Here is a 23255-nt window from a genome sequence, read left to right on the forward strand (position 1 = left end):
TGGATAAACTCCCTTAGGTTTAGGACCAGGTTAGTTGTGGGTAAACAACAGAAGAACTCGCTGAGGAGTCTCCTTGATCTATTGGGGTTTATATACATCTACAGACTGTTTGTACATGTGTATTATACAGTTGATGAAGGCAGTGGCTGATGATGTCATATGGCACAGCCTATGTGACCAGCTCCACTCCGTGAGACTTGTAGCTAAAAATAAAAGGAAAATAGTTTAGCATGAGAAAGTGGAGTTTGAACAAGGGGAAAGTGCAGCATGGCACAATTGTGTGAAAACTAAAAGAAAAAGTTAAATCAGAGAATTGTGTATCGTAATAGTACTGCTTTCTCCAGGTGATCTTTATCTTTAGGAACAGGTCACAGAGAAAATGTTACTTTTGCCTTTTTGAGTTCATTGAGATTGAACTGATAAAATGTTTAATCAGATCATTATATGTATAGACAAGTGAAGCTTACTAGTCTCAGGGTCTTCAGACTGAAGTATGGACACGTGTGATCAAAGGACGCGCTGAAGTCAAGGAGGGCGAAGAACCTCATAAAGAATAGGTTGCCTGTCTTTGTGACCCAATAATCTGGCATAGTTATCCTTGTAGAGCACCCTGGGGTTGTTAACATTGACAATATTGCTGAGGTGGGCAGGGTAACAGCAATTTATGACCTACACACATTAACAAGTGCAAGATTTAAGGGAGAGAGTATTAAGAACAAAGCTTGAAGGAAGTGTCTAGCCACTTGCTGAGAGCAATCAGGGACTGAAACTAGAGTCCAATGTGAGTAACTTTATTATTAGAGAGTATGACAGGTATACAGTACCTAGAGTCCAATGTGAGTAACTAGAGAATAGGAAGCATTGGACTCTGCAGTACTGTCCGAAGTTTTGTAAACAAAGGTAAACAAAGCAGCCATAAAGGCGAAATAATAGAGAACACAATCAATAGTGAATGATAGAAGAATAGATAGAGAAAGGAATGAAAATATATAGGTAGCACAAAGGTGCAGAATCACCAAAACTAACAGAGAGGGCTGTAGGGCTTGTCATTTTCAGCACTATATGTTTGTTATCAGATTTGGGCGCAGGAGGTGTGCTGGGCTTCTCAATAGTGGGTAGAGGCTCGGGGGAAATTGAGTGAGTTGTGGTGAGACTTAATGTTGGGGAAGGAAAGGAAGAGAATAATGTCATACTGTACAGAGGAGACCAAAGATTCAGCAATAAAATTGTTAGAGGCAGATTGGAAGCTGCAATGCAGTGAAAATAATAATATCAATACAGTCTTAAATATTGTAAATGAAACATACCAGCTAAGGACCCCTGATAGAGATAGCAATATAATCAACTTTTCTGAGTGTACACGTAAAGGTACATGAGGTGATTTTTGGACACCAGAAGAGCTGATTGTAATTTGTCTTCCCCCATTGAGGACAGTGACACATTATGGACCAGTTTGCCTGTGTTCACTTGTCCATTGTAATACCAGATGTCCCCATCAGCAGACATCAACTGCGCAGTAAAATAGTAGCCCCCTGTATACACTATATCTCTAGCAATGTTGAATAGGGATTGAGTCTTTAGATTCTCAGGAGAAAAAGCCAGTTGCTTATATGAATCAAACAGCAAAACACCAGGTCGTTTATGACCTTACAATCATGTTTTTGTTCTTGACTTGCATCAATGTAAAGGCAAAAAAACACCATGAATACACACACTGTTATAAAAACAACACCAATCAGTCAAGGACCAGCGATATCCTGAGAACAATTCCACTAGACAAATAGACTCAGCTGAAGTGGTGTCATCTACTTGTTGTAAAATGGATGTCGGATGAAATTTGAGGCTTGAACTGTCATGAGGAAATTCACTACTACCACTTTCAGAAATGAAAAGTTTATTGCCTTCAGTGGTGTTACACAATTCATCTTCTTTGATTACATCCAACCAAGTTTCCTGTGAGATATCCATCTTGATTTTTTTCTGTGGTCGCAGGCAGTATTGACCCGTTTGAGATTCTTCCTTGGCAAAGTATTTATCAAATCATGGTTATCCGAGAATCTTGCTGGGAATGGAAAAAATTTCAATAAAAACTTGGACTCTGCATCAGGTACAAAAACAAGATTACCTTTTTTAAAACTGTGCACAATATACGTGTTATGCTCAATAACTTCAAATTTACGAATTTCCTGTAACAAATCAATGTAGGTTTATTTAATTGATCAATAGTGACTGGCTGTGTGATGCTCAAGCCCTTACATGTGCATGCTTGTGATACGGTACAAACGCCCCAAAGCCTCCTTTGTGCAGGTTAACCAGGACAAAGTTGAGAGTTTTACCTTGATATAAATGTCTTGTTACTGCAAAGGTAGGCTGGATAGGTAATCAATAATGTGTCACTCAAATCCTCAAGTTGTCAGTTTTTTCGACACCATAAGGTTCTTGGGGTAATAATGTGACAAATGACCAGGAGACAGGTATGATTGGGAAGCAAGCAGGTGGCAAACCAGGTATTTTGCATACATAAAATCACAGGCATACCGATGAACAGTACTACAAAACCTGGCAACAATCTGCTTGAAGTCAAAGAAGAAATGTCTGAGCCGTGCCTTCAAGAACAGTGCCTATCAGAGTGCCCAAGGTGCCTCCGTGGCACTCTGGGTCACTGGACCACGTATATGGTACTTGAAACAGCACTATGTCTGAGTAATCACATGACAAAACCGGATAAACCCGGTCTCTGCTGAAGCAGCCATTGTTCTCCATGGAGCATAGCCACCACTCCATGGAGTAACCATTGTTCTCCTAGGAGCACAATTGTACTCCTAGGAGTCATTATACTATAGTGAGTAGCACCTCCGGCTATAAGTAGTAGGGGGTTTAGTATAGAAATACCTCAGTCGTTTCTATAGCCTCTTGGGCAGCGGCTGAGGTATGTTACATTACATTTATTAGAGATCACCTTAAACTAACATCCATTGTAGTTTCACATAGGTAAATAATAAAGTCGTTTCTATAGCCTCTTGGGCAGCGGCTGAGTTTCACATAGTTTTATTAGGTTATGAGCCCTGGTGTGCAAAAGCTACGCAGGAGATAATTATTATTTGAAATGGCAACCTCGGAACCATGACCACAGCACATGATACTGTTAGTTTTGGTGATTCTGCACCTTTGTGCTACCTATATATTTTCATTCCTTTCTCTATCTATTCTTCTATCATTCACTATTGATTGTGTTCTCTATTATTTCGCCTTTGTGGCTGCTTTGTTTACCTTTGTTTACAAAACTTCGGACAGTATTGCAGAGTCCAATGCTTCCTATTCTCTAGTTACTCACATTGGACTCTAGGTACTGTATACCTGTCATACTCTCTAATAATATAGTTACTCACATTGGACTCTAGTTCCAGTCCCTGATTACTCTCAGCAAGTGGCTAGACACTTCCTTCAAGCTTTGTTCTTAATAGGTTATGAGCCCTGTGCTCTAGCCATCTTCCTGACCTCATATCTCACCATCCAAGCGTCCTACTGCTTATCCATCGTAACCATCGTCTTCTGGGACTCTTATTATCTCATCCATCACCTCAGATTACTCTGATCTCATCTTGATCTCCAACAACAACTCCTTGTTGCAAGTTACCCCCATTTCGGACGCTTTTTTGGTCTTATCTGCACCATATCTCGCCCAATCCTTATCTGATCGTCCTGTAACTTCTACCATCGTCTTCTACGGCCTAAATAACACTAGGAGACCTGTCAGAGCGGTTGGATTTGAGCTGGATCTTTCTGTGAGCCTTCATCATCATTTGATCACCTTTTGGCCCCCTATTCCATATCTCCACATCCTGTGCTCGGATCTTGGCCCTATTTGAGCCATCTACTACCCTATACTATTGCACTTTACACCGTCAATTTAGGGGAAATCCATCCACTCCATCATCTTCTGTGAAGTTCGCATTTTTGGCACTTTCACCCCTATTGGACTCCTATTGCATATCTCCACATCCTGTGCTTCACTTCTTGTGATATTTGGGCCATCTATTACTCTATAAAGACGTTCCCTATACCTCTGATTTGGTGGCAATCCATCCATCTTATCTGTCTCTGCATCAATTTCGACTTTTTGCCTATTTTTCGCTTTTTGGCATATCTGGTGTGTGCATAAAGCTCCAATCTTCTCTACTCTGTCCATTATCAGATAGAACAAGCCTATAGACTGTGAAGCTCGCCTGCATTGCCTCAGTTTGCTCTTGCACAGAGCCTCTCTCAGTCTGCGGTGTTTGGGGAGCTTAAGTCACTTTGTTGACTCATATACAAGCCCTATTAACCAACACTGTCTCGAGGCGATTTCTCTGTTAATATCAGTGTGGAATTGAAAGGGGAACACAGGCGTAACCCTGTAGCAGCACTAGGAAGCCTTAGCACCCTCCTGGATCGCTTTTGGACACTTTTTGGACCCTATTTGGACCTATCCTTGCGCTTTCTGACCCTCTCCATATCCTCTCTCTACCGCCTCACCATCTTATCTGCTCGCCTCCTACTGTTGCCCATTGTCTTTGCCACTATTTCATCGCCTATAGCCGTCTCCTACATCATTTATCATTGCTCTATTGTCTTATACAACACCCATCATGTCTGACTCTGATCCCAAGTTCCATCCCTTATCTGGCACTAACTACCCCCAGTGGAGTGGTGAAATGCAAGCTTGGTTGATGACCAAGGGACTGTGGAGGCTCATCTCTGGCGCTGAAAAGTGTCCTGGGACTGACGCTGAAGCAATAGAGAAATGGGAGTTGAGAGCTGAAAAGGCTGCTGGTGTATTACATCTCAATGTCACCAAAGAGCAGCGCATCCATCTTGATGGCATCATTGATGATCCTGTCAAGATCTGGGAGTAACTGGCAATTGTGCACGTCTCTAAGAAGCCTGGGACGAGATTTAATGCCTATGACAACTTCTTCTCTATCAGAAAGAAGGAGGACGAGTCCCTGCAGTCTCTCATGACCAGAATTGATGAAGGCATGTGTCAGACTCAAAATCTTCGTCCTACTGGCTTCTCATTGTCTGAATTGGACGATGAATTGACATGCATGGCCATGATTAGGGCGCTTCCTGATCAATATGCCCACTTCACTTCATCTCTACTACTTCTGGGCACCTTGGACAAGACCCAGCTCAGGGATGCTTTCCTTGCTGAAGAGGTCAATCGCCGTCATCGTGCTGAAGTCGATTCTGCCTTGCATTCTTCGTCTACCACTGCCAATAGCACCTGCACCCATCCTAACTGCCATCATTGCAACCAATCCACCACCTCTACTCGCGTTCAGTGTGATTTCTGTGGTTTACTTGGTCATACCCAAGACAAATGCCACAGGTACATTGCTAGTCGCCAACAGGCAGTGGAGGGCGCTAAGAATCGCTACAAGCGTGGCAATAAGGCTCAGGCAGGCCCCAGCAACTCTCAGAATACCTCTCAGCAGCCCAAATCTTCGCCCAACAATGCCAATTCATCTACTGTGGTCACTGAATCAGCTGGAAATGCAAGTCTTCGTTCCATTCATCCCTCTGATCCTCATTGCCCTCTCCAACTTGATGCTGACGTTGATTGGAATGCAGACACAGGCGCCACTTCTCATATGACACCTCATCGTCATTGGGTGCACCACTATACCCCATATCGTGTGCCAATCAAGCTGGCTGATCACACTGTTGTCTATTCAGCTGGTGTTGGTACTGTGGTGTTTAATCCTGTGATGAATGGCAAAGTGGCTAGGGCTGTGGAATTCTCTAGAGTGCTCCATGTACCAGATCTTCGAAATAATCTCCTCTCAGTCTTGTATTTAACTCGTCAAAGTGGTTTCAATGTCACTATTTCGTCTCATTCCATGTCCTTTATGCGTGACAACACTCTCTTGTTCACTGCAACTATCAATGACAACAATGCAGCATTCCTTGATGGATCTACTGCTGCTTGTGTTGAATTGGGACATTTTACTGCGACTATACCACTTGATTTGATGCTCTGGCATCGCAGATTGGCTCACCACCATCATGCTGATGTCAAGAGACTGATACAGAGAGATCTGGTCACTGGGCTTACACTGGAATCCAAGGCTGCTCCTGATCCTGTCTGTGAACCGTGCTTGTCTGGCAAGATGCATGCCAATCCATTCCCCTCATCTGATACTCGCTCTGCTCATCCTTTGGACCTCATCCATTCTGATGTACACCAAGTCTCTTCCCCCACATTCTCTGGTTATCGCTACTGGGTCACCTTCATTGACGATCACAGTTGATTCCGTGTTGTTGTGCCTCTCAAGGCCAAGTCAGATGTCTTTGATGCTTTCAAGAGATTCAAGGCTTATGCTGAGACTCAATTGGAGCGTAAAATCAAGGCTCTGCACGATGACAAAGGGGGAGAGTACATGTCCAAGGAATTTGAGCAATTCACAGATGACCATGGGATTGTCAGACAGCATACCACCAGGAATCGTCCTCAGCAGAATGGTGTGGCAGAGCGAGCAAACAGACTTCTGACTGAGCGTATTACTGCCATGTTATCAGAATCTGCATTGCCTAACAGCTTCTGGGGTGAATGTCTGTCCGCTTTGGTGCATGTCTGGAACAGGTGTCCCACTGATGCAGTGGCCCATGCCACTCCATTTGAGTTGTGGTATGGACACAAGCCTGACATGTCTCACCTTCGCGTTTGGGGCTGCACTGCCTATGTGCATGTGCAAAAGGACAAAAGAGGCGTCTTTGGCTCTCATATGGAGAAATGTGTGTTCATTGGTTACCCTGAGGGATACAAGGGATGGAAATTCTACAATCCTACCACCAAGCACACTGTTATCTCTGAGAGAGCTGATTTTGATGAGCGCTACTTCCCTGGCTTGAAGAGGTCTTCTGACAATGTCCCACCTCCACCTCCCACTCCACCTTCGCTATCCATACCATTGGGCCTGATTGAGGATGTCCCTGCACCAGGTCCAGGGGGAGATATGGGCCCACCAGCTGCGCTTCAGCAGCCTCAACCATTGCCTGACAATGGGCCTCATTTGGACCTTGATGCAAAACCACCTGTGAATCAACCTCCTGAGCTTCCAAATCACCCTCCTCATTGCTCACCTTCTCCTGACTTGCCTATTGCACTGAGACGCCCTGTAAGGGCTAGGAGACCACCTAGACCATGGTGGCTTCAACACAGACAACCTACTCCTGCCATTGAGAGTGATGACAGTGATTCTGAGGCAGTTGATGATGAAGTGGCACACTTTGGAGACTCTGCTAAGCCTAGGTCATTTGCAGATGCAATGAAGCGTCCTGATGCAGATAAATGGAGAGAGGCAGCCATGGAAGAGCTTCAAGGTCATGAGCGCAATGGTACTTGGTCACTAGTGGAACTACCTCCTGGAGTCAAGGCTATTGGTGGCAAATGGGTCTTCAAGATCAAGCGCAACTCAGATGGCACTGTTGAGCGCTACAAGGCCAGATATGTGGCCAAAGGTTATAACCAGCGCCCTGGCTTTGATTTCCTCGAAATATTTGCACCTACTGTCCGCATATCATCCATCAGAGTTGTCCTTGCCATTGCAGCCATCCACAACCTCCATTTGCGCTCCATTGACATTTCCCATGCATTCCTGAATGGAGTCATGGATGTCAAGGTCTACATGCATCAGCCAGAGGGATTCCATCAGGGTCCTCGCAATCTTGTTTGCCAATTGGACAAGGCCATCTATGGGACAAAGCAGGGAGGCAGAATGTGGAACCAGAAGATGCACACTGTGCTTGAAAAACTCGGATTCAAGTGTACTTATTCAGACTCTGCCATCTATGTCTTTAACAGAGCTGATGTGCGCATTATCCTGCCTGTCTTTGTTGATGACATGACACTGGCATCCACTTCTACTTCTGCACTTGACCAAGCTGTCAAGGACCTCTCCCTGCACTTTAAGCTTCGTGATCTTGGCCCTACTTCTTACCTACTTGGCATTTCCATCACTAGAGACCTAAGTAATCGCACCATCTCCCTCTCCCAACATCAGTACACTCTGGACATTCTGGAGCGCTTTGGCATGAAGGACTGCAAGCCTGTGTCCACTCCCATGGATCCTGGTTTGCGCCTCACCAAGGACATGTCTCCCAAAACATCCAGTGATGCTGCTTTGATGAAGGACATTCCCTACCTTGCTGCTGTTGGTGCTCTGATGTATCTGGCCACTACAACTCGTCCTGACATTGCCTACACTGTTGGAGTCCTTGCCAGATATAACTCTAATCCTGGTCTTACTCACTGGAGCGCTGTCAAGCACTTGTTCCGCTACTTGCAAGGCACCCTTGATCATTCCCTTGTCCTTGGTCCTGATCCTAATTCCAATGAACTCTTCACCACTTTCTCTGATGCTGATCATGGTGGTGACAAGGACTCTGGTCGTTCTACTGGTGCCTATATTGTCAAGATGGGATCTGGTGCTGTCTCCTGGAGCTCCAAGCTTCAGAACATTATTGCTCTGTCCACCACTGAAGCAGAATACATTGCTGCTGTTGAGGCTGGCAAAGAGATTTGCTGGATGCAAAATTTGTTGAAGGAAATGGGCTATCCTATCACCTCTCCTTCCACCCTTCATATTGACAACCAATCTGCCATCTCTGTATCCAAGAACCCTGAGCACCATGATCGGATGAAACACCTTGATCTGCGATGGCATTGGTTGAGAGATGTTGTTGACTCTGGGCAGATTGCTCCTACCTTTGTTCCCACTGCTGAAATGCCTGAAGACTTGTTGACCAAGGCTCTTGCCAAGCCTAAAGTGGAAGTGTTCAGGAAGATGATGGGACTTATTAGATCAGGGGGGAGCTGATGCTTGGGAGGTGCAGCATCAGGGGGGAGTGTTAGTTTTGGTGATTCTGCACCTTTATGCTACCTATATATTTTCATTCCTTTCTCTATCTATTCTTCTATCATTCACTATTGATTGTGTTCTCTATTATTTTGCCTTTGTGGCTGCTTTGTTTACCTTTGTTTACAAAACTTCGGACAGTACTGCAGAGTCCAATGCTTCCTATTCTCTAGTTACTCACATTGGACTCTAGGTACTGTATACCTGTCATACTCTCTAATAATACAGTTACTCACATTGGACTCTAGTTCCAGTCCCTGATTGCTCTCAGCAAGTGGCTAGACACTTCCTTCAAGCTTTGTTCTTAATAGATACATCCATATGTCCAGTTCTCACTGGACCCAACAATTTTTAGATATGGAAACTCCGGATCATCTCAAAGCTACGTCGGGAAAAAGTTCTCCGGGTTGTTACTGGAGAGGAGCTTAAGCCCTCACCAGGAAAACCTACCTCCTTGGAGGATCCTGAAATCACCTGGATACTTTAGGATGAGAAGGCACATGGAATCATCCAGGACCACATCTCTGATGCCCTCCTAATGAGGACTGGAGACCTCACCAGCTCCAAGGAGTTATTTGATAAACTTGTCTCACTCCATCAGACGTCCAACATTGCCTCGGCCTTCTATGCATTCCAGCAACTCACCAAATTGTCCTGGGATGGGACATCATCTATCCAGGACCACATTGCAAAAATCCGGACAATTGATTCACACCTCTCCGGAATGAAACTAGGAGTTGATACCAAACTCATGGCCTTTGCTCTTCTCCAATCTCTCCCATGCACTCCTGAATGGCAAATATTTTAGTCATTGGTAATCAATATGAGTGAAAAAAATAAACTTACCTTTGATGCAGTTGAGATCCGGATCACTGCAGAAGTTGCACGACAGTCAGGGAAGGCCCCTGGAGGTTCTGAATCAGCACTCAAATCCAAGGAGAAGTGGTGTGACTTCCACAAAGCCAAATCACACAACACTTCAGTCAGCTGGAAAAGGTCAAAGGAAGAAGGGAAAGGAAAGACACAAGGATAAAGGAAAAGAAAAGGAAAAGGCAAATACGGCGGAGCAATCATCTGGATCTGACTCCGAGGAGGAACAGAGTCATATTGCATTGGAACATGTACATATTTCCAAGCCCCTTGCTGAACACATTCAAGCTTACCTTGTGTCGGAACCCAATAAGACCAAAACAACAATCATCATTGACTCCGGAGCAACATCTCACATGGTCCCTCACCGCTCCTAGTTTGAGCCAGGAACATACCATGTTCTGAATCCTCCGAGGACAATCAGTTTTGGGGATGAATCCTCTGTAAATGCCATTGGAATTGGAACTGTAATCCTACAAGCAACTGTTTGCAAAAAGGACTACAATATCACACTCTCAAATGTCTTATTTGTGCCAAACTTCACTTTAGCACTTGTCTCTGTCCACAAATTGTCTAAAACGGGTTTATCAACACTTTTTCCAGCAGGGTCAAGTGCTTGTGAAGTTCGGAAAAAGGAGGAACTTATCCTCACTGCGTTACACAAGCAAGGACTTTATCACATCCAAGCAAAACCTGAAATTAACCCGGAGTCAGCTTTTGCAGCAGTAGATGTATTTATTGCACAGGAGAATGGGACACATTGGAATGGACCGCTTGCAACAAATGGTTAGAAAAGGAAAGCTCCAGGACATAGACACCCTTACCGGAACCCCGGAGTTTTGTGAACCTTGTGCTTTAGGAAAGATGAAGAAATTACCTTTCAAGTCTACTGGAGGAAACCAAGCCAAGCGCCCCATACAAATTGTGCACACAGATGTTGGAGGACCAATCAAACCAACTTCCAGGGAGGGTTTTTGGTACTGGATTATCATTGTAGATGATTTCTCCAAATTTCCATGGATATATTTCCTACAACATAAAAGTGAAGCACTGGAATGATACAAGCAATGGAAAGAAGATGTCCAAACATTCTTCCGGACTCATTTGGGAGAAGAAAACTTCACTCCACTGTACACAGAATTCCTCCGGAGCAATGGGGGAGGAGAATATACTGGCAATGCATTCAAAAATCAACTCCAAGGAGATGGTGTCATCCAAGAAACTACAGCTGCAGATACTCCGGAACAAAATGGCATTGCAGAACGCATGAATCAGACATTGGCTACATTAGCAACCACTATGCTCCATGATTTCAAGCTCCCAAAGTCATTTTGGGTAGATGCTATGCAAACAGCTGCATATATCACAGCACGCAGCCCAGCATCAGGACTCCATGGAAAGACCCCATATGAAATACTGTTCCAAAGGAGAGTTGATCCAACTTTGTTTCGCCCTTTCGGATGCCAAGCATATGCCTTAATTCTGAAAGACAAGAGGCAAGGGAAGTTTTACTCCAAGGGGCGCAATGCCATAATGATTAGCTACACACATGGAAAGCAAGCCTACAAACTCCTAAACACTGAAAAACGGACTGTGTTTTCCAGTCGGCATGTCATATTCAATGAATCCGGAAAGGTACAAAAGGATGACACTGCTCCCTGGAACACAGACACTAGCATAGATTAGTGGGAGGGACTCATTCCAGAGAATGCTCACTATCCAGACCAAAATACATTGGAGGAGGATGATCCTGACCCTCGGATCTGAGATCCAAATGAATTGCAAATGGAACCACATCTCCAAGGAGATGTTCCACAAGCAATGGAACCATATCAGCATCCGAGAGCAGTGGGGCAATACCTCTGTGGAGACGTTCCGAGAGCAGTGGGAGCACCTGATCAGCTAAGACACCCTCCACAACAGTCTCTACAAACAAGACCTGAACACTGGCCATCTTCAGAACGGAAAGCCAAAGTAGAGTTACAGTCAGTGGGAGGACAGCCCCTCAACATACAGCCAGCTGATGTGGAAAAAGTCCGAATACAGCTAGACAGCCTGTCCATTGGATCAGCTTCTGGAAGGCATACAACACCTCCAAGGAGTCATCCAACACCTCCAAGGAGTGATTTAACACCTTCAGGAGTGAGTGGGGCAACAAATACACAAATGTGTCTACTCCCTGGAGTACCTGCACAAGTTCCTAAAAGAGCAGTCATGCCTGCTGAAGTCCTAGGAGTACGCAGAAGCAGTCGCCAGACCCATCCTGCAGACAAAAACCAAGATTATCAAAGGACTCTAAACGAGGAACAGTCTTGAAAAGAGCAGCATGACAACTCCATGGAGAAACCTAACACTCCTGAGGTTCATGAAGAAACATCTGATACAGAGGAGACATTCTTTGCTGGAATAGCAAGTACCGGTCCATCTAACACAGACCTTCCAAGGACACTAAAGGAAGCCTTATCACGTCCGGATGGAGAATTATGGAAGTCTGCCTTGGAGGAGGAACTCCTAAGTCTCAATACTAATGCAGTATATGACACTGTTCCACTTCCGAAGGGAGTAAAACCCATCACATCAAAACCTGTGTTCCGGATCAAGTTTGATCAAAACAGAAACATTGAGAGATACAAACTCCGGATTGTTGCACGAGGTTTTACTCAAAGGGAGGGGATTGATTACCAGGAAGCTTTTGCTCTGGTTGTAAACTTAGAGTTGATCTGAATTATTCTAGCCCTGGCAGCAAAGTACAACCTAGAACTTGATCAAATGGACGTATCCACAGCTTATCTCAATGGAGAACTTGAAGAAGAACTGTACATGCTTCCTCCAGGGGGTGTTCCTATCCAACCTGGATACTGCTGGAGATTGAAGAAATCCATCTATGGGTTAAAACAAGCTGGTCGTACATGGAATAAAACTTTTGATCACAAGCTCCAGGAGCTCGGTTTCACAATGTGCTCCCATGTGTGCCGCACGCAACTTTTGAGACCACCGTCCAGTGTTAGATGAGCTGTGCCTTCAAGAACAGTGCCTATCAGAGTGCCCAAGGTGCCTCCATGGCACTCTGGGGCACTGGACCATGTGTATGGTACTTGAGACAGCACTATATCTGAGTAATCACATATGTGTAAGGTGCTCATGCAGCCTGATTGGAGATCAATGAGATTGTCATCAACATGTTCACCATTGCTGTGACTTAACTGCATGACTTTCATACCGCAAAAAGCTTGTATTGTGTTTGCTGCCCCTTCTCCTCATGCATTCTTTGTATATAATCTCGAGTCTGACAGAAGAGCTGGCACAAACTAACTTCCTTTTGGATTTTCACCACTTGGTTTACCTAGCCTTGCAGTCTAATATCAGTCCAAAAAAATGGGTCGAGAACGAGATTAGTGGAGAATTGATAACTTTACAGATCATCCCAAGCACAAAGATAAGGATCCAACATCATTTGCAAGCAAGGATGGCAAGTGTGCAAAAGTTGCATGTAACATGTGCTGACCCGTAATAGTGGACAAGCATAAGATACAAGATATAGAAGATGTCACACAAAACAAGAGAGTGACAGCACATACTCAGGAAATAATTGAAAGTGACAGTAAGTAGGAATATTTGCGCTATAGCATGAGACTAATATGACTACACTAATGTGGGCTGACCACTCCGAGAACAAACCCTGGCTTCCATCTCGCAAAAACACAGTTCTGCAACATCTAGTTCTTCATTGTCCAAACCAGCCACAATTTGTCCACCAGCGTGCCAGACATGAATACAAGAACCGTGGTTATTCTGTAGCAGCATCACCATCTTTGAAACAAACCCGCAGCAATTATGAGCAAGCTGGTCCCTCATCATTTTCACCTCTTCCAAACCTCCTACTTTCAAGATCAAACTTCAGCTCTGGATCACCTTTTCGGACCCCAAGTGCATTTCCAGGTACATTAGCTTCCCCATATCTGCCAGATCTTTATCAGACTCATGCCAAAATTCCATCAAAACACAGCTGCAAAAGCTTCTCGCATCAACCATCACAAACATTGCAATGGAGTATTGAGATGCAGCAAGAGTTTGGACGATGCCTTGCCCACCTCACAGCTTCAGCTGGTCTACCATTCCAATGGGTTGAAGACCCTGAATGGATTCAGTTCTGCCAAAGGTTTCTTCCGAATGCCCAGCCTATCAGCCACAAAGTCCTGTCTAATCAACTTATCCCCGCAGAGGCTAAACACTATTGTGAAATGGCAAAAAAAAGCCTTGGCGGACAGCTTGGGACAGGACAGTGTGATGGATGGACCAGTATCAACTCACACCACATAATTGTGTTTATGGTCACATCAGCATCTCATGAGGTAAGCCACATTTATGATTTTTCATGTTTGTATGACCTATTTCAAGTTGTAGGTTCATACTGTGAAGGTTTATGATGTGTCCTCTGAACAAAAATCTGCCAACAACCTATATACACTCATCAAGAAAATACAGGAGATACTCAAAGTTAGCTGGCATGTGATCCTCATTGCATTTACTTCTGATGCTTCTGGAGACTCTCACAAGGCAAGAAAAATCCTTTGTCAAGATAGGCCTGAGATCATAGTCCTAGACTGCTACGCACACCAAATTAACCTCATTGTAGGGGATTATTTTGCTTGCAAGGAGGCACAGTTTGTATCCGATTTTTCAACAAAGGCTATTGACCTCATTATATAGATACAGAGCAAAATACTCCTTACTACTCTCATTCGCTCTATCTCAAAATACTCACTGGCTCTGCAAAATCTGTTATCCGCCCTGTGATTACACAATGGACAGCACACTATCTTGCATTTCAGCATCTACTTGAACTATGACTTACTTTGCAACAAATTGTGGCTGCAGACGCCCAAAAATACCTGCTGAACGGCTGGTCAGAACTGAAGACCAACAGGCTTTAGAGAAGGCCAACAGAATGGTAGAGACCATTAATAATGTGTTGATTTGGCACACCATAGCGCAGTATGACTTTCATCTGGTCTGAGATTTTTCTTGCACTTAGGCTTCCATAGGATTAAAAAACACCTCGAACCACTTGCACTTGCAGCAAATATCACTCAGGCAACATATTTTTGACTTGACCAAGTCCTGATTACCTTTGGAATATTATTTTCCAAATTTTCATCTATTTTGAACACTCCCAACAACCCAACTGATGTCCCACTCATGCGAGCAACACTGAAAAGCATCGAGAAACACTGGGAAAAATCAGACCAAGACATATTCATTGCTGCAGTAATCCTTGATCCTCTCTGCAAGGCCTCTCCATTCAGCTCCAGTGTTGAGTTCATGACAGCAGCAGGAGTCTGGGAGCTCTGTAGTTGGCTGTGGATGCACTTTTACAAAGAAGAGGCCCCAATTCAGCTCTAACTGTAGAAATTATATTATGTAAGCAAATTTTGGAGCTTCGCCCAAAGATTTACTCTGTGATTACAACCAGCCTTTTGTGGCTATCATTGTCTTTCACATGATATTTACATATGTTTGTTATATAAGATATGTATTTACATTGTTACAGCATTTGTTTGCCAAAGGAATCCTTCTCCCGTGCCTGTTCCTGCACCCTGAGGGACCGAATATCCAACACTACCGTGAGCTTGTGAGTTATCTCAGTAACCAAGAACGGTATGGAAAGCTCCCAGATCACATTCAGCATGAAACTGCATTAGCAGCTAGCGAAGTAAGTAAATTTACTTGTTGTAATACAATTTTGTACTCAATTACCCTTTGACAGAACAAGTCTGTCTGTTGACCAAATGAGCATCTATATTGCAATGACCAACCTAGTCAACCCGCTCCCAACACCTCTTTAATGTCTTGCAAGATATCTACTCACTGTCTCAGCCAACTCAGCCTCTTGCGAGAGACTTTTCAGTGCCTTTGGGCTTATCCTCACCCGGCTTCGCTCTCAAATGAGTATCAAATCAATGACTGATCTTGCTGAGCTCCGACTTCACCTACGTGATGAACATGTCCGCTTGGGGATACTGAAACAAAAGCTGCGCAAACGCCAAATACTCTCAATGTCAACCAATGACTTCACTTTGGGCAAAGCTGAACCTGCTAGTAATCCAGGTCACCCGCCTGACAATTCAAACTCGGAGGCAGAAGCTCTACATAGTCCATCTTCTACATGCGGGAACTCAATGAACGACATAATCATAGGCTTGTGTGGCTGTCTGGATGCAGATGAAGACCCAGAGGTTGTGACATTCGGAAAAATACATGTATCAATCTCTCAGCTATTCAACTTCGAGGATACAGCTTGGATACAGGTAGAGGAGAGGTTTTTGCTACGAGGTTTAAATGAGGAACTCGAGCTATATGATCTGGTTAGTCTGGATGCTCCTGGTGAGTTAGACAAGTCTTTGGACATGGACACTTTCAAGGAGTCTGTGCTGACTTCGGCACCATGATTTTTGGGATATAATTTATATATTTCATGTAATATAGATACACACTGTCTGTCTAAATATCCCCTCTTCGCTCTTTCAAAACCCTTGCCTCTGAAGGCTCATTATTTTGAGCTGCAACTGTCGACACTGCTGCTCGAATGTCCTGCAGGGTGAGACCGGAGTTGCTCGGGATCTTTCGGTGCCATAGGCACCTTGGGCCTTGTCATCGTTGTCTGGGGGTGCCCATGTGCCGAAGGCACTATAGTGCCAACGGCGGTACCCAAGGCCCTTCCACTACTGCCACCGTCCCCTTCGTTATAGATCACACAATTGACAAGAAAACCATCATGGATGGATGGATTGCAAGACAGTATTTAAAACAACCCTACTATATTTCCAGGGTCCTACCCTTCTGACTTTTCCGAGTTCGCGTCAAGAACTTTTTGTCTGCACTCCCCTTGCTTGATTGTATGAAAATTACAGTTATACTTTGATCATGAAGTACATGAATACAATTTTTACTAATCCATTCTACCTTTTAGAGTCCGGCTGATTATACTGTCTTTCGTGCTAGATCGTATGTTCGTGTGGCATCAGTAACGACAAGGGAAATTTTAAAGATCCAAACTAACATAACATGTACAACAGCTCCCCATCCCGAGAAGGCATCTCTATCCACTGAGTTTAGCAATGTTTGTGATATTGTCTCAAACAAATCCTCCGGCTCTAAATCTGGCTCCCATAACCCTTCGGCTACACCAAGCAGTTTCGTGCTTGCTGTACCAGCAACCACGAAGTCTTTAGCAAAGTTCAGACATCCAATAAGGTCAGCAGCAGCGATTAATGGCTTCACACCGCCAGATGGTGTCTTCGAAAGACCAGCTATGACAGGTTCGATGAAATACGGGCCGAAACGATGTTCATAGAGTGTGGAAGACACGAGGTGAGCAAAGGTCTCTGGCTCGATCTCTCTTTCCTCCTTGATAGTATACATGTTAATTCTGTAACGGAATCGTTCTCGCCTAAAAAAATGGCAGATAAGCGTGGCTCAAGGCGATTGAAACACCCATACAAAGTCGTCACGTCAGTTCCTAACCCTGGTAGGCCAACATATATTCTGTCGGTAACAGGGAAAACCTAACGATACATATTCAGCGGACAACACAAGATGTTTCGCGGGCACTGGCATACCTTTTGAAAATTTGACGATATTGACAGAGCCTGATTCCCTAGTCGAAGATCAGAGGCAATTGCAACACAATCCTTGCCCACCATGGCTATTACGGAGCCACCGTTGTATTCCATGATCGACTAGTAGGCGGGAAAGATATGTCAATAACTGCGTTGTCAGAGGGACGCGATGAGCTAACCATTGTAGTGCGACAACTGTAGAATATGAAAGTGAAGTATTCTGAGTCGTATTTGTTGCGTGGTCAGGAAATATGTGACGCGTCCATGTATCCTGGGTTTCCCAGGTCTGCCGTTCATCGGCACCCTCACTTATATTTCAAGCAACGCCTAAAATCCCGCGCCGCGCCACCTGAGCACAGTTGCTCAATCGATTTTTGCTTCGGCCCAGCTCTTCCCTGTTAGAGAGGAGAAAGAAAATAGACAAAGCGTGGACCAGCTGACTCTAATTGCCTGCCAGTGGTAGAAGACATTTGTAGTCTAGAAATAGAAGATAAAAATCAGATTACCTTGAACAAATAGCAGATCCTCTTATATGGTCTACCTATCCATCCTATCATCAATTCTAGCAGCATATCCAACTCCCTCCCAAGTCATACAGCCCCAGATCATCATAGAACCTCCTCCAAACTTGACAGTTCCCTGTACCAATCTATCACTGAGGCCCTCACCTGGCTTTTTCCACACCCACTTGCATCCATCCACCTGACCCCAGGTGATTGATTTTGTTCTCATCAGACCATACAACCTTCTTCCAATCCTCCACAGTCCAGTCCTTGTGAGCATGAGTAAAGTCCAACCTAGCTTTACAATGGTTGGTGTTACAATACACAATTTTTGGACCTTTAATTTTCATTCTCCTCTTTAACTTTATACTGTAGTTTTCACACCCTGTGCCATGCAGCACTTTTCTTTTTGTTCAAACTCCTCTTTCTCATGCTGCGCTGCCTTCCTTCTTATTTTAGCTACAAGTATCTCACGCAGTGGAGCTAGTCACATGGGCTGTACCCACGACATCATCAGCCACTGCCTTCATCAACTGTATAGTACATATGTACAAACAAACCTGTAGTAGTATATATACCCCAATAGATCAAGGAGACTCCTCAGCGAGTCCTTCTGTTGTATCCTCACAACTAACTTGCTGAAGCCTAAAGGGTAACCACTCCCTCATCATCATCTCTATAGCTTGTCTGAGTTGTGCGCCAGAGTAACAAACTCTTGGTTGCTACACTTGGCAGAGAGAAGTGGGTGTTTCCGCCCGACCACAGCCCCCATGCAAGCATTTTTCAAGCACCGGCAGACAGTGTTTGGGCACCATTGGTAGAGGCAATGGAGTGAGCAGTTTGACCTGCATCAAGGAGGTTAAGGATCTGGTTCTTTTGAGCCGGAGAGAGGAATTATGGATGATGGTGGTTGAGAATAAAGAAGTGTGTGAACTTTTTTAAACTCAGACACAATGTTTATATGTATATCTTTGTTTGTAGGACCAAACAAAGCCAATTACTCTATGATATCATTGTGATCTCTGCTTCTAACTCAAAACTGAAAAACTATTGCAGTGGTATTGCTGTTTTGAAATATAAATATCTTCACAGCTGCTGGGCCAATTCACATGACCCAAGAACCATTTTGTAGCCAAGATCAAGTACTCTTGCTGACCCACCGAAGATAAGCAAAATTTCCACGCCTGTTGGCAGTGTGCTTTGTGCACGGCATTTAGACCAAACATTGTAACGGTTTTTGGAGTCACTGTATCTATTGGATGATGATTTGTTTTGAATGGACTTGTTCATAGATGTAATGAAAATAAATATCTATGTGTTTGGCTCATGCATGAAATGATAGGTTGTCACTAAGAGTAATAGTGCCATTGTTATCACATAGTAAAGGGAGAGGCACTTTCTGTGTTCTTGATATTGCACTGAGTAGCGAGCATAGCCATACTACTTCTTTTAAAGCTTTGCAAGCCATGATATACTGCACTTTATGAGTTGATGTAGTTACAATATGTTGCTTTGTTCTATGGCAATACCAACACAGAACTTAGCCTTGCCAAAGTCAGATATCTGCCTTTGCATTTCAAGTCCACTTTGAAGTGTTCATTCTCCTCCTTTGATGTGGCAATGGAGAGAAAATGGTCCACATGGACAGCAGCAATGCAAATTCCTATTGGGAATATGCAGATATAAACACACTATTCTGCCAACATGACCTGCCTATTCTATGGCCTTATTCAGGTGCCAGACATGGTCCTCTTCCGCAGAAGCCAGCAGGTTGTTCCATATAACAAATTTTGTCATTGGGGAGTGTGTCATTTGAGAAGGCCATTTGTATGTCAATTTGTAAAAGGTCTCAAGAGAAAGTGGCAACAAGGTGAAGGAGAAGGCAGAAAGACTCAAGACGTGCTGTTGGGGAAGTTGTTTTGTGGTAGTCACAACCAAGAATGGTGGTAAAGCCCTTACAGACATACCTGGCTTTAATGCAAGAAGGGTAGCCATGTACATTGTGTTTGAGTATAAAAACAGGATGGCCATGCATAAGATGTCAACCAGGATATCTTTCTGGGTAGGGCGGGTGAGCGGAATGTCAATGCTAGAGTAATTGTTAATGAAACAATGGTGGGGGTTGGTGAACCCTAGAAAGGATTATACATCCTGAATTTTTTGGGGTTCTTGCCAACTGTGGATGGTTTGGACTTTGTTATTGGACATTGTGAGGCCTTTCAGAGAGAGAAGGAAACCAAGTTATTCAACAGAACTGGTATAAAAAAAGCATTTGTCAGGATAATTGTACAGACCATTGGTGTGGAACCACTGGAGTACCTCTTGGACATGTGCTGTATGCTGCTTGGGGTTATTGGAGAATATGAGGACATCATTGAGGAGATTAGCAAAGATGGTATTGATGAATCATTGGAAGACTGCAAAAGCATTGGTAAGCCCAAAAGGCATAACCAGCCATTCATACAACACCACAGAAATAAAACAGTAGAAGCCAACCTAGCTTAGTTCTAATATGTGACTAAAAGTTTGACTTTTAGCTTCTATAAAATCAAGCTGTTATATTGATAGTGTTTGAAAAACCATATTTGTAACAGTTGTACTAAATAATTACTTATTATTTGTATAAAATATATGTTGGTTTAATATTAGTATTTTAAATCCCAATTTGGAGTTTGTGACATCTATTTGCTTGCTGATACACAAAAACCTTCACAAAATAGTCACACTAACTTCCAAAACAGCCTTTGTTGTACTTGCTATTATGTGACTGTTTTATGACTACTTTGTGACCATCATCAAGCTAACAGATGTCACGTACTCAAAGTCGAAACTTAAAATACTAGTATTTAACCCATCAATGTAACAAAGGCTGGTTTGTGGCTAGGGTTTTAAGTATTGCAAGCTAACAAATGTCACTAACTTAAAGTTAAAACTCAAAATAATAACATTCAACTAGCATTAAACTAGCACATTTTTTATACAAATAATCAACAATTATGTAGTAAAGTTGTTTACAAATATGATTGTTTAAACACTAAAAAAAAATAACAGCTTGGCTAAATAAAAACTAAGAGTCAACCTTCCAGTTACATTTTAGAAGCAAGCTGGTTTGCTTGCTATTGTTTTATTCCTGTGGTGACAAGCCATAGCAGGTTTGGGAAGCAGTTTTCCATTCATCCCCATTGGTAATCCAGATCAGATGGTAGGTGTGTTGGAGGATGAGCTTGGTATAGATCTTTGCACGGCTTGGAGTATCTAGAAGGTTGGATATACGGGGAAGGGGGTAGCATCTTGTTCAGCCCTTGGAAGTCTACACAGAGCCTGAGGGAACTGTTCTTTTTCCTCACAAAAAGTACTGGGGCTCTGCTTGGAGCAGAAAGGGCAAATAATCCTGTTGGCTAGGTTTTCATTTTCTTCCATAAAGATGTGAAGAGTTTCCAGCTCTGTTTGTGATAGTGAGTAGATCATAAAAAGTGGAGGAGCAGCTTCTTCATCCAGGTCAATTACAAGATTAAGCAGACAATGAGGCGGGAGTTTGCCTGCTTTGGCTTTTCTGAAAACTCTTTCAAATTTGTGGTATATGGAGGGGACAGAGGACATACCCACAACTCCTGGGGCAACAGAGGATGCCCTAAGTCCAAAATTTCCCACTTTTTTTTTCAGATCAGCTTTGAATAAGTCATGCTCAGATCTGGATAATGTAATTGCGAGGAAATTATGGACATGGACAGCCCAAATAGTGTAGTAATAACCTTCCATCTTAGACGGGGCATTATTACCTGATAATATTACTATATAGACGGGGCCAGCAGAGTCCAGCGGAGTGTGCCAGCCGGGCCATGTTAGACGTGATATTATTGTGCCCATCATCAACAACACAGCTGGGTGAGAGTCTGCTCGTTGGAGACAACCAGGCTGGGTCACAGGGTGCTTGTTGATGACGACCCAGCTGGATCAGAGTCTGCTCATCAAAGGCCTGTCTGTCACCTTTTAAGCATTGTTTTTTTCTTTTTGACATTGGATATGCAAATATAATATCTCATAACTTCTAAATCTGGTGGTATATTGTTGCTGGGAGGCTCTCTAAGACTGTAGTGCTTACATTATAGATTCATGGACATGCTTGAACAACATGTTTCTGAAATGCGGTATTATATAATGTACTGACCAGTAATCATTTATTAGAGAACCCACATATATTTTTGATGTCTACAGCAATGCCATGAGTCCTCAAACCCCTGAGCCATCCATTTCCTCTGATATTCCTCTGAGCTGGAAATTTCTGTTTACAGAACTTGCAGCACAGTGTATGCTATTTCAATTCCGGCAAGTATTGATTCACATGTATACTGAGGGGCCCAACCTCCACCAGCCAGAGCCGGGATCCCAGTGGGATTGGAATGCAAAACTCCTGGGAACATCATTTGTTAGCAAATGTGAGAGAGCAGCCGGGGTGTTAGCAATTGCATACCTCATAAGGAGTAAGTCATTTGTATTGTACCAAAGACATTACTGATGAATACCCGGGTAGTGAATATTCAATGGGATGCCACATTGTATGCAGAGCGGTTGGGCTCTTGTAATAACAGCCAGAACAACAAGCTCAAACAGAGTATATCTGAGGAATATCTACCCGCTGCAAAAAATATTGGCATCATCACGATCCCTTCCATCATATTCATGGAAGAATAGTGCTATGGTACCTTCCGGGCATCCTCACTGAGGAAAGACAGGTGAAGATATATTTACATGGTTAAGCAAAATACTTACATGGATATAATATATTTAGCAAAGCATTTGTGATAGTCTACAGCATCTCAAGCAAAATATGGAAAGCAAATGCCCCAAGAAGCCCTTAAAGAGTTGGCATCAATCTTCCAAATATTACACAAATCCTGGGGAGTGTCAGCTATTCCCTGTTACAACCAAGAGTTTGTATACTCTGGTGCACAACTCAGACAACGCTGTAAAGGTAGTGAGGGGAGTGGTTACCCTTAAGATAGGACCGAGTTAGTTGTGGGTAAACAACAGGAGGACTTGCTGAGGAGTCTCCTTGATCTATTGGGGTATATATACTACTACAGTTTGTTTGTACATGTGTACAGTACAGTTGATGGAGGTAGTGGCTGATGATGTCATGGGGCACAGCCCGTGTGACCAGCTCCACTGCATGAGAAACTTGTATCTAAAAATAGAAAAGGCAGCGCAGTGTGAGAAGTGGAGTTTGAACAATAATAGAAAGTGCTGCATGGCACAGGGTGTGAAAACTACAAAAGAAAGTTGAAGAGGAGAATGAAATTTGAAGGTCCGAAAATTGTGTTACTGTAACATTCCCTTGTGGGTTGATAGACTTATCCCCGGCG

The 23255-nt window shown here is 43.6% G+C and overlaps 4 protein-coding genes across 4 annotated transcripts; 2 read left to right on the plus strand and 2 right to left on the minus strand.

Moving 5' to 3' along the window:
- Nucleotides 1-11555: 11555 nt before the first annotated feature.
- Nucleotides 11556-12086, plus strand: SERLADRAFT_432305 (uncharacterized protein; the record flags this gene model as incomplete). Its single annotated transcript, XM_007312518.1, has 1 exon — nucleotides 11556-12086. The coding sequence occupies one exon, from the start codon at nucleotides 11556-11558 to the stop codon at nucleotides 12084-12086; it is 531 nt and encodes a 176-aa protein (XP_007312580.1).
- A 3622-nt stretch (nucleotides 12087-15708) lies between these two features.
- On the plus strand, nucleotides 15709-16300 carry SERLADRAFT_454979 (uncharacterized protein; the record flags this gene model as incomplete). Its single annotated transcript, XM_007312519.1, has 1 exon — nucleotides 15709-16300. The coding sequence occupies one exon, from the start codon at nucleotides 15716-15718 to the stop codon at nucleotides 16217-16219; it is 504 nt and encodes a 167-aa protein (XP_007312581.1).
- Nucleotides 16301-16532: 232 nt separating this feature from the next.
- Nucleotides 16533-17671, minus strand: SERLADRAFT_454981 (uncharacterized protein; the record flags this gene model as incomplete). Its single annotated transcript, XM_007312520.1, has 5 exons — nucleotides 16533-16768; nucleotides 16831-17220; nucleotides 17271-17335; nucleotides 17390-17509; nucleotides 17569-17671. The coding sequence occupies 5 exons, from the start codon at nucleotides 17569-17571 to the stop codon at nucleotides 16720-16722; spliced, it is 627 nt and encodes a 208-aa protein (XP_007312582.1).
- Nucleotides 17672-19216: 1545 nt separating this feature from the next.
- Nucleotides 19217-19393, minus strand: SERLADRAFT_345177 (uncharacterized protein; the record flags this gene model as incomplete). Its single annotated transcript, XM_007312521.1, has 1 exon — nucleotides 19217-19393. A coding segment is annotated over one exon (177 nt), but the record flags the coding sequence as incomplete, so codon positions are not given.
- Nucleotides 19394-23255: the final 3862 nt, after the last annotated feature.

This window comes from Serpula lacrymans (genome assembly GCF_000218685.1).
Source record: "Serpula lacrymans var. lacrymans S7.9 unplaced genomic scaffold SERLAscaffold_1, whole genome shotgun sequence".
Taxonomy (NCBI): Eukaryota; Fungi; Basidiomycota; class Agaricomycetes; order Boletales; family Serpulaceae; genus Serpula; species Serpula lacrymans.